This window comes from Petromyzon marinus, chromosome 3 (genome assembly GCF_048934315.1).
Source record: "Petromyzon marinus isolate PM22_M1 ecotype Great Lakes invasive population chromosome 3, UKy_Petmar_22M1.pri1.0, whole genome shotgun sequence".
Lineage (NCBI taxonomy): Eukaryota > Metazoa > Chordata > Hyperoartia > Petromyzontiformes > Petromyzontidae > Petromyzon > Petromyzon marinus.
The window spans coordinates 12,604,514-12,619,266 of record NC_133669.1 but is presented as its reverse complement, the minus strand read 5'-3'; the positions used below and the strand labels follow the sequence as shown (position 1 = coordinate 12,619,266).

General features: G+C 43.9%; 1 protein-coding gene across 2 annotated transcripts in view; it reads right to left on the bottom strand.

The window, feature by feature from the left end:
* The window catches only part of LOC116954040 (transmembrane protein 235-like), a 58,670-nt gene that overhangs the window by 11,066 nt on the left and 32,851 nt on the right, over positions 1-14,753 (bottom strand). The window contains exons 3-5 of one of the 2 annotated variants that reach the window (XM_032974434.2): positions 11,162-11,299; positions 8,415-8,638; positions 226-382 (exon numbers count right to left, since the gene is read on the bottom strand). In XM_032974434.2, coding sequence (XP_032830325.1) covers positions 305-382; positions 8,415-8,638; positions 11,162-11,299 — 440 coding nt within the window. In that variant the 3' untranslated portion in view covers positions 226-304. The remainder of the gene's footprint in view (positions 1-225; positions 383-8,414; positions 8,639-11,161; positions 11,300-14,753) is intronic. The other variant, XM_032974444.2, reaches the window with a different exon arrangement.

The following is a 14,753-nucleotide window of genomic DNA, read 5'->3' as shown; positions in this document are numbered from 1 at the left end:
CATTGGCCGTATAATACCGTATACACATCCGGTTTATACAGTGACATGCTATTGTTATTTTTCCAACTTTTATGTGCAAAAAGGCAATGTAATACTGTATCTGCTTTTCTTGGATTCAGAACATTTTGGCAAGCATTGGCTGGTGGTATTGCAAGCACTCATTGCATTTTGGTGCCATTCAGACCATTCGGCGTAAATAAAGCGTGAATGATAGCGGTGCCTCACATGCAGCTCTCATGACCGCCGGATTTCTGGTTGCCAGTGGAGGCTGCCGAGTGGATGAGCGCGCGGTCCCTTTTCTTCGTTATGGTCTTCTCTCGCTGCCTCCCTCCGCCTCCACAGCTGCACGGTCATGCGGTGCAGCACCGCAACTCCACCTGCTCTGCCCACATCATGATTCATTGTGAAATATCTAAACAGTTATGGTGCAAGCCCTGTAATTGCTCATGCCTCTGCTGGTGAAATGGCCTCCACTCAAGTGAGCGCAGGAGATCCTCGCAAAGAGGGTATTTTGTCCTCTTCATTCACACTGATTGTACGATAAAAGTTGTTTTTCTTTTACCAGGTAAAGCCCACTGAGCTATCTTCTTTGGTTATTTCGGTAAAGTCACGTAGAATGATAATAAAATAATAAATGTATAAAATAAAATAAAATTCTCACGACGTTTTGGCCACAACACAAGTGGCCTTCAGACCTGTCGGGACGACAGAGCTTTGAAGCTCTGTCGTCCCGACAGGTCTGTTCCTTTCACCTGAAGAAGGCCACTTGTGTTGTGGCCGAAACGTGAGAATTTTATTGTGTTATTTTATTAATTTATTATTTTATTCTCATTCTACGTGACTTTACCGAAAGAACCAAAGAAGATTAATCCTTGCAGTCACGAAAGCTTTAAATCGAAACCCACTGAGCTATTTATCTCTTTTTCAGAAGCGACGTGGCCACAAATGATAGCTCATTGAAGTGGCTTACGTGAAAATTTATCACAGCCAAATACTCATAATTACATGCTTCTAAATGTGGAGGGAAAACCAGAGGGCCCAGAGAAAAATCCACGTGACCACGAGAAGAGAAATGCAAACTCAATTTCCAGGCGTCGGGGTCTGTATCGAACCTACGACCGGTTTACCACGCAAGGGAGTTAACATCTCGCCACCGTGGTACCCCTACGTCTTTTGGAAGAGGTGACAGTGCCCACACTGTTTTTGCACACGTGACCAAACGGAATGTGAAATCTGGTCGTGAAAAAATATGTACGCTATTTTAATTCTATTAGATCTGGATATGTAAACGCAAAGAAGGTGATGCTGTTAATTGTTAAAATAATTTGTGTCCTGTAGCACTTGGGCAATTAAAGCAACAGTGGAGGTGTTGACAATGAATGGTAATTATCTAAAGCAATGACATAAATATGCAAATAGGTTTTAGGTAAAGGGGCCTTCCATAAATGGCGTCAAAATGCACAACTTTAAATAAATATAGACAACACGTTCTATTTAATTAAATATACTTTTTAATAAAGGTTTTCTCCTACAACATCAGTGTGCAGCGCCGCATTAAATACGCACTACAATGACAATAGTTTAAAGCGATTTGAAGCATGTTTTTTTTGTATGGGGGGGGGGGGCAGAGCGTTGTGACGTCATATTTGAGGGGGGGGGGGAGTTTGACTTTTTGTGACGCCGTGTGACGAAGTGGGGGGGGGGGTCAAAAATCGTCCAAAATCACGTGACGTCATTTATGGAGGGCCCCAAAGGGCTTGTGCAAACTTATATTCTCATTCTAACCCAGTAACTAGACATACATAGCAAGTCAGCAGTTTCATAAAGTACCTGCAAAGTACAGTACAGTATACAATAGCTGAAAATTGTTTGTGCACATGAGTTGATGGTGCCTATGTTAAAACGTGTACAACCTGTTTGAAAAACATCACTAAAATTTGTATTTTCAGGGATGGATTCATGTTGAAATATCAGACGAATGCCAAATCCATGAAGCATGAAAGAGAACATGCTGGTAAAATGTCAAATCAGAGTGATTTGCTGCTCTGTTTATAGCCAGCGGTGGAGATTCCACGTTCTTGTGGCAGGGGTCAGTAAAAATGATGGGTCTTTTTCAGGAATCACGCTAATTTTTTTTAAATATCCAAAATAGTGCAAACCGTGCTGTTTAATTGTCGTTAGCACTCCCACAAGAAAACATTTCCACAACTTCACACTTGCAAGCCTTGACTGCCTCAGAATTTACAAGATACCATGCTTCAATTATATTAAAACAAATCATGCCTCATTACATTTACCAACTGCTGAGCTGAAAAATATGCACTCGTGCGTGTAAGGTGCCATTTTATCATTGTAAATATGCTCACTGACTATTATATTCAGAAACAGCTTGAAATTGCTCTCAAAAAGCAATTCGGGCAAAGATGTTTTTCACTCAACACTTCTGTTAACTCGTAGTTGTCTTCACACTTGGCAGTCCACTTTGAATGCCTCTATCCATTCCATGGCAAAGTACAACAACGTATAGCATGGTGGAGAGATGTTAACTACCTCGCCTGGTATACAGGTGGTCGTCGGTTCAGTCCCGACCCTGACGCATGTATATTTGGAGTTTGCATGTTCTCCCCGTGGTCGCGTGGATTTTTATCCGGGTCCTCCAGTTTTTCCATCCACATTTAGAAACATGCGTTTCGAGTATTTGACTGCTATATAGTTCCACATGATAAGCCACTTCGTTGAGCTATCATATGTGGCCAGGTCGCTTCTGAAAGGCCAGGTCGCTTCTATATAGCTCTTCATCCTTTTACAGAAAATACTTGTGCAAACTATTAAATCTACTTTTCTTATTTCTGGGTGGTATTGAGCTTCATCCTGGCCCAAATGTAAAGAACTCGTATAATTCTGTAGATTTTTCTGGCAGAAAAGGTATTGGTGTTCTACATGTCAACATCAGAGGGCTTGTGATTAAATTAAGTCAACTAAAACTAGAAGTGGCAAATCTTGACCCGGACATTTTTTTGCCTAACAGAAACATTTCTCACTCCTGCCTTCAATGACTTACAGATTGCGATTGACAACTACAACCCTTTTCGGCTTGACCGAGGATCTAAAGGAGGTGGAATTGCCATCTATGTTCGTAACACTATTGCATGTTCACCAGCTCACTCCTTGTTTAAAAAATGTTGCTTTGAAGGCTTGGCTCTCAGAATAACTCTCCCAAATAATCAACAAATATTGGTAGTGTGCTGCTATACACCGCCTAGTGGGAAGGATGTTGAAGCTGCATCTGCACTGAGAGAGCTTTTTGTGGGCCTCCCTAAAGGTGAAATAGTTTTAGTGGGTGATCTAAATTGGAATTGGCTAAACCCGCTGGCCGTGGCCACAAATTTTACAGATGAATTTAACCTGTTTCAATGAATAAATGTTCCCACAAGACCCAACCTAAAAAATCCAGGACAGTCATCTCTGCTTGACGTCCTATTGACAAATGGCCCTCACAATTTCGCACTGACTGATGTTCTTGGTAATAACCTTAGTGATCACTCCTTCATTTTTGGGGTGAGATCATCAGCCAGACCCAAAGCCCCCCCTAAATTGGTTGAGAAGCACTCTATGAGATACTTCAGCACTCAGGCATTTACTAATGATGTGCTTCACTCAGATATTGACAAGGTCTGTGATATCCCAAATCTGACTACGGCTTGGGAGACCTTCAGGTACACGTTTCTCCAAATTATTAACAAACATGCTCCGTTGGTTAGATTAAAAACTAAAGGCAACCGCCCACCATGGTTTGATCCTTTGATTACAAAGCTCATGAAAACTAGGGACAAGGCTTGGGCATGTGCTCAGAAAAGTAATTTGGTCAATGACTGGCTAGAATACAGGATTTTAAGGAATATATGCGTCAAAAAAATCAGGCATGCAAAAAATGCCTACTTTTCCTCCACTGTCCTGGAATCACATGGAAATGCTAGGATTTTCTGGAAAACAATCAAATGTATCGAAAAGGCATCCAAAACAGATAATCTGCCCATTGAGCTTAACCGAATTGGGAAATATTTTTCAGATCCCAAAAAAATAGTTGACAATTTTAACCTTAATTTTTCTGAAGCTGGTAATCTTTTTGATAATGTATTGGGAGTCACCCCTGCTCATGCAAATTCCTACACCCCTGTCCAAACATTAAACGAATTTAGTTTCCAGCCAATCCACGAAAGTAATGCTCTGAAACAACTGTCCTACCTCAAAGGGTCCTCCTCTACCGGAGCAGGTAGTATTCCCGTCTTTGCTCTACTAACTGTTGGTCACCTAATATACAAACCTATAGCCCATATTGTCAACCTGTCCATCAAAGAAGCATCAGTTCCTCTAGAATGGAAACATTCCTATGTCCGTCCACTTCACAAATGGGCCCTAGAGATGATCCAGATAACTACCGACCTATCTCAATTTCTGTCCCCGTTGATGAAAATTTTAAATTATTGAACTACCAAATTAGCAGTTTCCTGTCCACCAACAATCTACTACATCTAAAACAATCTGGGTTCCAGAAAAAATACAGCACCACATCTGCTGCATTAGACTATCTGAATCACATTTACAGTAGCCTTGATAATAAGCAGTACTGTGCCTTCTTCTTTGGTTCTTTCGGTAAAGTCACGTAGAATGAGAATAAAATAATAAATTGATAAAATAAAATAACACAATAATATTCTCACGACGTTTCGGCCACAACACAAGCGGCCTTCATCAGGTGAAGGGGCGAGACTGTCTGGTAGGACAGCGCTGGAGTGAAAGAGCTACGTTCAGATCACGGCCTTTAAGCTGTGTGAGAGGAACAAAGCGCCTTGACAAAGGAATTAGCATATGATTTAGCATTGAAATGGCTGAATGATTAGCTTGTGACTGGTCACAGAAGTCCCCGTCTTCACCTCCTCGGCGTTGTGGGTCAGGCAGAGTGCCGGCTGTCCTGACCCGTGTGTAGTTATCCCCTGTACTGTGGAAGTGTAGATTAAACGTGTGCCTCCTAATATTAGTGTCTCTGAAGTGACTACTACACAGATAATAAACCGGGTGGACATGAGTTCCACGGTTGGCGATGGATTGCTGTATGCATAAAATAGATTACAGCCCTTTTTTTTCAACACGCTGCTGAATGAAGCCCTCTCTATGCCATGTCGGTCATGCGGATTCTTAGACCATACGAAGCATGCTGGTGAATATGATTTCATGAATGGGAGGGGCAGGACCAGTGTGTGGGGGGGGGGGGCAGGACCAGTGTGTGGGGGGGCAGTGTGGTGGGGGGGCAGTGTGTGTGGGGGGCAGTGTGGGGGGGGCAGTGTGGGGGGGGGCAGTGTGGGGGGGGGCAGTGTGGGGGGGGGGGCAGGACCAGTGTGGGGGGGGGGGCCAGTGTGCTCTCCCTCACCACTGACGTGAGCTTAAGCAGGATTATCGAACTCGGGTCACCAGGTTAACAGTGCAGCACGAAAACCACTGCACCACCCAACCCAAATGAGCACATGTTCATCTCCTGTGCACGTGTATTAACCCTGGTGCATATACAAGTGGATATGCATGTTTATGCAAATGCAGTTCCACACGTTAAATGTATCGTTTCTATGATGGTGATGGTAGTAAAAGCACAGATCCCATGTATGCGCACGTAAGATAGGCAGGCTATTAAAGCATGCCCTCGGCTAACACTGAGCACCTCGTCGCTAATTACAAAAGCAACTGGCCAATCCCCCCACACACAATTGCAATTTAAGCAAGCATTTTGCCAAAAAGGTCATGCGTGCTACATAAATTAGCCGTGGCATTCAAACAGCACCCATTAGGAGGCGGGGGGAGGAGGGGGAGGGGGGTAAACGGGTCATTAGATTAAACAAGCGTGAGAAAACATGCACGCGTGTAACACGGAATGCGTGACGCATGCCGACAAAATACCGGGTCTTTGGAGAGGAATGTTTTCGCTTCACTGCTTTGTATGGACACGTGATGCGTACAGAGCGGAGTTCAAGGCAGACGTCGCTTTACTCGTGTTCGCTTCGAGGTCGCTGCAAAGAGGAGCGAGGACACTTCTACGACTAGGGCAGCTAATGTCCACCTGCGTCTCGCTCCAGCCACAGCGCTCGCGTTGTTCCGCACCTTTGCCTCCGAACCCAAATTCTCAATGGACAGCCGAGCGGCACGTGTTCGGTTTCATGCGTCTCCGTTGGAATAAAAACAACGGATCTATTACCGCTGCTTTAAAACGTTATCTTTGTGTTGTGGCATATAGTAATATCTGGCTGGTAAAATAGAGCTTTTTGTTGATTTGTCTTCTCAGAACATCAAAAAGGTACCAGTCTGTCATTTGCATAATAATACACCGCTCAAGACATGTAGTCTTACACGTTCTCCCTTCTGTCGGTATTGTGAGATGTTCTTCCCGTCATGTAGCCCGTCGTTTGTACCTCGGAGGTGTAAACCATATGAACAATGTGAGCACGTGTAAAGCACTGAAGCACATCGTCAACTACCTGGTCATCTCCACACATTTATCGACAACCCTACCTTACGAAGGAAAAATATATAATACTACCAGAAAAGGAAAAAAAATATAAAACAGAAAATGTATAAAAGTACCACTGAAGGGCGGCATCAGAATAATTAATCAGCGAACACTTGAGTTGCGATCGAAACGTCGTCGTTTTTTGTTATTTTTTGTTATTTTCTTTGAACCTATCTACGTGACGAAAATATGAATTCCTGCAGTCACGAGAGCTTTAAGTCAAGATTGAATTGATCAATTCATCATGAAGCTAGATATCAATGGAATAAACGAGTACATTTAGTATATGCACCATTCTTATAGTGCAAGGCTATCACGAAAGAAGGTTCTATGTTTCACAGACATAGTTTGGAGTAGTTTCACAATAAAGAGGGTGGGGCGATGTTATGTGTAATCCCAATTGAGTAACTTGCATCCAATTTAAAATTGATAATATTTTGGACCATGACGCGGGCAGACAATGGCCGAATCATTTTCGAATGGCATCACGGGATTTTAACAACCACCATGCAGCGGACGGCGCACATTTAACGTAGAATACACTCGCAGTATTAACGAGGGCGGCCTGCCGGATTTGAACTGTGAACCTCTGCAACGAGCGGCCACTGCCCCAAAGAAATGAGACATCAATTCGTAAAAAAGAAGTGCGTTGCCGTTCCGAAAATCAGCTGCTTATCTCTGCAACACCACAATATGAAAGACCAAACGATTTGGTGTTGATGTGTTGACAGTGGTGCACAAATCCGAACGTAACCTAACACGTTCGCCAATAACACTGCCACAGGATGAATATCCAATAGTTGCTCTTCATTGTCCAAAGGAAAGTAGATCATCATCACTGCCTTAAAAGGGAAATATACAAATGGACCTTATGGTACCCCGGCTCTCGCATAATGTCCGTGATGCAATCATTTTTAGTCTGTTTGATGGTCGGGCGATGCGGCAATCGACTCATCTCGACGAGCTGTACTCACGATGCACCACCGCCACGGTGGGTGTCGCGAGCGTTCAGGGTTTCGGCGCAATCGTCCTCACTGCGTTTCGACATCGCGGAGTGGTGGCACCGATTTCGGATTGATTGCTACCCCTGTGGCGGAGTGAAGGAACACCCCTGGAAAAAATTGTGTCCCAGAAATCAAATATTTAATTGCCTCGGACATTTTGTGTCATTTAGTACCCCGGGATACCGCCATAAGGATCAATGAACAGGTAACCTTTTGGCCACTGTTCTAAGAATGCCCATTGCTCGAAATGTCACTTATTCTATATTTCTTCCTTTTAAGGCAATGACATTTGTGAAAAAGAGCTTTATAGCTCATCGGATTCCTCCAGTATAAAACAATATATGTTCTGCTTCTGATTTCGTATGGCCAATGAAGAGCAACTATCGGAGGTTCGGTTTTAAGGTGGTGTTATTGACGAATGTGTTGAGTTGTTTGCGTGCGAGTTATATGTGTTAGTGGGGAGAGGTACGCATGCTGCGACCCGAGTTCGATTCCCACTCACGGCCAACACCAGTGACGATTATCTGAACCGGTCCTGGGCCTCCCCTAGGTCGACTCAGCCTCAATAGAGTATCTGGTGCGGTGGTGTGTAAACATCGCCCCTGGGAGGAGACAAAGGCGGTCGGGCGTATACCGTGCCGGCCTTCATAGATACTCGCTAACGGCACTTGCCCCAACAGTATTGTTTAGGCTACACGGGGAGAAGGGCGGTCTTTGTTCACATTTTATTTGTTGCGGTTGCACCCGACTTAAGAGCCGCATGGCTCACAGGGCAATACCTAATGAATGAAAAAAAATTAAATGCAAACTTGCCCTAGTACGTTTTGTGTGCGTTATTTGTGAAAGAAGATCACCGGACGGCGAGGCGCGTCTTGGGCCCCGGCCGTGGCACAGGTGGACAGCAGGAAGAGGCTCCCGGCGAGGGCCTCGAGGGCGCAAGAGAGCCACGCCAGGTGGAAGGACCAGCCGAATGCGATGCTGATGCCATGCAGCACCTCGGGGCTGATGAGCTGCGCCGTGTGAGCGACGAGCTGCGAGTAGGCGCAGTACACGCTCACTCCCACCAGCGTGACGGAGGCTGTGGGTGAGACACACAGCGTGGCCACCAGTACCGGATGAAGCTCGTGTGGGGCCCGTAGCGTACGTTATAAAGGTGGCCCTAAATTAAACAAAACAAAAAAAACAAACACGTAAATATTAAAACACACATTGTTTTTACTTGCATAGTAAAATAATTGTATTTTTTTTAAATTTCTGTACAGCCAGATAATACGACAAATCGCTAACCTTAAACAGCCAGTCGTTCATAAAAGTTGAAGGCGGTATAGTACTATAGTATCACTGAACCGGAACTGATCGCTTGAAAGCATTTATCACGGGGCCCTTGAACGTGCGGGGCCCGTAGCATATGTCGCTACTTTTGGTACTAGGGTAATCCGGCACTGGTGGCAACAATATATCCAACCATCTAATGTCCACCGTGATCGATTAACCGCCCGCGTGCACATCTGAGTGCAGCATCCGTACAATGTGCCGTTATTCCATGAAAGGATAAATGGTGCGTTTGGCAGTTTGGTTCGATACGAGCTTAGAAAGTGCAACATTAAACGGGGATTATCTTGTGGAGCTCGCTGTCGTCTGCCTTTGTAATGTAAGGACGCGGTTGAAATAATTACGTTGAATGTGATTGGATCGGGGGGGGGGCTCATTAACAACCATCTTCTGCATACAAGCTCTGGCTTTAATAGAATATAGAATGCCATTCATCGTGTCTTAGGGAACGTGCAACTTGACACGTGGTTGCTTTAATATGCAATACAAATTGAAATTGCATTGACATTGGTTGGGATTAATGTTGTAGCCCGGGGGCTCTGATTTTGAGCCCCCCCCCCCCCCAATATATATACACACACACACCTATACATTGTTCCTTACACAACACAATACTGTAGCGCTATGATAAATACCATAGGTAATTTGATTAAAGCCATATCATCAACTATCTGCGTTATTATAAAGTTTGTTGAAACTGTTATGCAGATGTTAAAAGTGTATATATCATAATTTGAACACCAAACTTGAAATGACCGTTGGTGAATAACAACGGAGTACTTGTCTTGGAACACATGGGTGGTGGTAGAGGAAGGAATTCAATCCATGTGTAGTGACATCGTGGGATGTCACTGTGTAGTGACATCGTGGGATGTCACTGTGTAGTGCCGGCCCTAGAGAGGCACGGCGTGTGGTGTAACGACATCGCGGATACCACGTGGGTGTGGGTGTAGTACCGGCACTAGAGGGGCCCTGTGAGCACTGATGGATAGCGCTGGATGCCACCACGCTTGGCGCGCAGTGCCAACCATACAGGACAGGGTGTGGGAGTGCCGGCCGTAGGAAATGGGGTTACTAAAGGCCATGGTACTCTGGTTGACCCGAGAGGACACGTGACCGGTTAAGTCTACAAAGGGGCCCAAAGTGGGGGCTAGGGGTGGTCACGTGGTCAGGGTCCAGATCCTGCTTGAGGATTCTGGAAGGTGAGCGTGGCCAAGGGCGGAGCCAGCCACTTCGCAGAGAATATAAGCCGGGTCCCAGGAGGGGCCAGCGTTGTTAAATATGAGGAAACCTTCGTCTACGTTCAACGTTCTCCGAGTCTCCAACACGTGGACCTGGAACCGAGCTGTGGTCCCTGTCCGTCGTAGCTAGTTACGTTGTAATTAGTGTAGTTAGCCTGGTGGTCACCACCAGGCTAACTACACCAGTCACGTAGTAACTAGTGTAGTTAGCTAGGTGGTCACCACCTAGCTAACTACACCAGTCACGTAGTAACTAGTGTAGTTAGCCTGGTGGTCACCACCTAGCTAACTACACCAGTCACGTTGTAACTAGTGTAGTTAGCCTGGTGGTCACCACCTAGCTAACTACACCATTCACGTTGTAACTAGTGTAGTTAGCCTGGTGGTCACCACCTAGCTAACTACACCAGTCACGTTGTAACTAGTATAGTTAGCCTGGTGGTCACCACCTAGCTAACTACACCAGTCACGTAGTAACTGGTGTAGTTAGCCTGGTGGTCACCACCTTGCTAACTACACCAGTCACGTGGAAACCAGTGTAGTTAGCCTGGTGGTCACCACCTAGCTAACTACACCAGTCACGTGGTAACTAGTTTAGTTAGCCTGGTGTTCACCACCATTGGTTGTTATCATGTTAAGGGGAAGTTACGCCGTGTATTGGAGTTAAATAAATGTGTTGCCTCCAAGTATACGTCTGCGACTCAGTTGAACTCACTACACATATACAAAGAGGTGCCCCAAAGCTATGACGGCACCAGGCTCACAATAAACTTAATCCAGCCCTGGCGTGGAACATACTGGGGAGCATCAATGTATTTTTCTGCATGACCCTCCGCTAGCCTTCACGTGGTTCCACGGGCCTCGTGACGACTGCAACCTGTGTGTGCAAGATGATGGACCCATCCTGCCGCAGGGCTTCTGAGATATCTGGCAGAAGGAGCTGTACTATAGTGTTTGTTCAATGTGTGGGTGGCACAATGCAGTGGAGGGAATGACCTCCCGAAGGTGTGTTCCGTCATGGCGCTTACCTCCGAAGATAAAGTAAATCCCAGCAAAGCAGATCATGTAGTAGTGATTGAGGAGCGCGCTGATGAGAACGAAAATCCCTCCAAACACCATGAGGACCAGGCTGACTGGCAGCACAATCACGACCACCTTCTCCAGCACTGCGCAGTTCAGACATTGCCACAGCAATGAACAACAGCCGCGATTGACTGTAAATCATCGAATTATACCATTACAACTGTGTATTAATTCCATCAATTAAGTTAATTCTTGTACATTTCAGCAAACCATTTTTCCTGTTAATGAGTATCTTTTCGTGAACACGATTAATTTCGTAAAACCGTTGTTCACAAGGGGTGGAGGATGCATGTTGGCGTCTCAGATGCTATTATAGATTAGTTGCAACAACACAAAGTGTGTTAGATATCAGACGTAATTCTAAATTCAGTGAACCCGCAAGGATGATGATGATGATTATTATATGGTTAAAGAAATAGTGTCCTTTTAAAACAGATAAAAGCCCTCTTCACTTTCGTGATTTTACTAATCTTATTCACTCATGCGTCTTGAATACCTATGCATAGGAGCGCGCTGTTTTAATGTTTAATATTGTTGAAAATGTATTCACTGTTATAATCAAGTTATATTTTAAAACCATGCTCGCAACATATTGCTAATATCAATGGATAATTATGTTTGAGTTAATTAATTTGAATAACATTTCAGGCAAAACTATGTAATTATTTTTATACGGATATACTAAATGGAATTTTTTTATCAGCTATATAGATGATTCGATTATCAATATTAAATATGAAAATTACTTACGTAGATAATTCTCAAATAGGGTTTGTAACCTATGTTGTGTGTAATTTTAAAGGCGATTCCTGTCATATTGTGCCACAATTGAAAGCATATCAGCATTCTTCAAACCTGAACTTGACCAATATAGTTCACATGATTTGACAACAAATATTAAACAATAGAAATACAGTCTAGCAATTCTCAACTCATCAATGGACAAACGCCTCCCCATGCCATATCGGTTATGGTTTTTTTTTTACCACACTTCACTTTGCTGGTCAGTGCCGGTTGGTGAAAGGACCGGAGAGGAAAGAGAGCAGGACTGGCTCCCATATCACGTGCCACTGATGTTAGCCATAGCCAGGAATCAAACTCGGGTCACCTGATTCATAGCGCAGCACGTTGACTACTCTACTTCCGCCCTATCTGGCAAAAAAGATATAAATTCTACAACTAATAAACCTCAAGAGAAATATGGCTTCAGAGGAGCATTCAGAACATCGTGTTATAGGAGGTTAACTATTTATTATATGTGCAGGCTACGATCAGTGTCCCATGTGTAATGACAATAACTCGACCCCAATATCGCATTTTAACCCAGGGATTGTTTAACTTCTTAAATTATGCCAATAAAGATTAAAAATAATGAAAGCAGATGTATAAAACATTCATTGTTTATGTTTATTTGTCTGGTATTGGTCATTTATGGTTGGTTTGGCTACAAATTAATGTGACACATAGGTGAAACATCGGTATCACAGATGTTGTGGCTGCTTTGGTAAAAGGAGGCGTTTGTGTGGTACTGCTCGACCAGATGACGCCTTTTGGCGTGCATATATCATAGTATGTTTTTTGTTTGCATTTTGACTGCAGGTATTGTGGTTAATGCAGACATGAATCCTTGTAAAAAAGGTTTCAATTTTGTTGCCATAAAAAAGGGGAAACCCCTATTATTGTACTGCAGTTGTTTGTAATCTACATTCCGTTTGGCACGGTTGGATATGTACGGTCAGAAAAGTAGTTCCACATACGTACATACATTCCCTGCCAAATTAATTATGGAAGTATGGAGAGTAAATGCGACCTATAGTCCTGATATATTTTAATCTCTGCCTAAGAATCCATAGCTGCCATAGTGCAATTGTTCGTACACTGGACTTGCAATCTAGAGGTCACCAATTTCCCTGCAAGGCAATTGCAACAATGGAGCACATTTCTTAAATCTCCCTGCCTCTATCCACCCAGCAGTATAAATGCATGTTCCCACCTCTTCCAAGACGTCTGATCAGCATATAAGAGAAGGCAAAATACCTTCTAGAGCTCTCTCGAGTGAAGGCACTTCTGCCAGCGGTGGCATGAGCAAATAATGTTCTCTTGAGCCAACAGACATATTTTGATAAGGAACAAGTCATGATAAAGTTTCTACATTATTATGCACACAACTGCACATCTTAACCCTTCTGACACTAATCTGAACATTTTTTATGAACAATTATTTTTCATGTGGTATCGTGATCCATGGGGTGATAATGATGTACTGCCATTATTATCGGCTGCGAGCACACATTACGTTAATTGCATTGTAGATCAATGGATTTCATCATCGCTGCCTGTCAGATGGATAACATTGGCTAGTAGCGGAATGTAGGACCAGTAAATAAAGATGCATGATGATGACAACAATTATAATGATGATGAAGGGCAATGCTGCGCTTCGGTGTCAGTGCACATCATGCGTGGCCATTCTAGACTCCATTAGGACCCTGTATTGGGGTTATATATTCGCTTTATAGCCTTATCTATTCATTACGTACGAGTGATATTGCTCAAAGTAGTTGTAGAAAGTTTCCTCCACCAAGGAAATGCTGCTTTACTTCTTAAACTCACGGTTGCCGAGCACAGGCCCAAAAGTCCATAGCGACAAGTGGCCACAAACAGAAGACATTAAAGTATAACACATTAATCCCCAATATGACCTGCCCCTACTGAACATCTGTGAAAAAGAGCTATATAGCTCATCGGATTCCTCCAGTATAAATACAAATTCTGATAGTGATTCTGGGTGGAGGAATTAAGGAGTGAAGTTCTATGGAACATAATCCACGGTGGAAGCTACAGTATGGAAGAGGCGACTGACCGCCGGCAAGTGACTGGAGTGAATTAGTGATTGCTGGATCATACGACAGGCTGTTGGACTCCTAAACCTACCTTTCGTGCTCTTAAATACTGCCATGCTTGAGGGAAGCTGTCGTGATTGTCCCCCTTATACATCATGGTAGCCCCTGCTGGGATGTTAGGGCCTTGCTCCACAGCATGAATGAAAAAAACATGTAAAATATGGCCCCAATACTCCTGGATGTAAAAATGCAGATAAACTGCAACACTCATAATTGAAGGAAACAATTTGAACATCTGTCATTTGTGTCACTATCGCACACATGCACCTTGTGCTCCGCTTGTATTTTTCTGCCTAAGCCTCCCCCGTGAGTGTATGGCCTCTGCCTGGGCAATGAGGAGTTTGCACACACAAAAAAAAACACACCCACAAATTTGGTTCAGCGCACAAATAATTTTCCTAAATTGCAGCTCTGAGAGGGAGTGAGAAGTGCTGCCGTGTACTCTGTGTGGACCAGAAGTCATTTGAAGAGTAACTAGAGGTGGGCGATTCCGCATTACCAAGGGTTGCGTTGCTCTGCGAGTGATGTCAATGGGTACTTCGTCTCATTACATGATCCCAATCACATAATTGGGATAGAATTGTCGGAAAATAATATATACGTAATAACAGTAGAGCATGTCATGTCAGCAAGC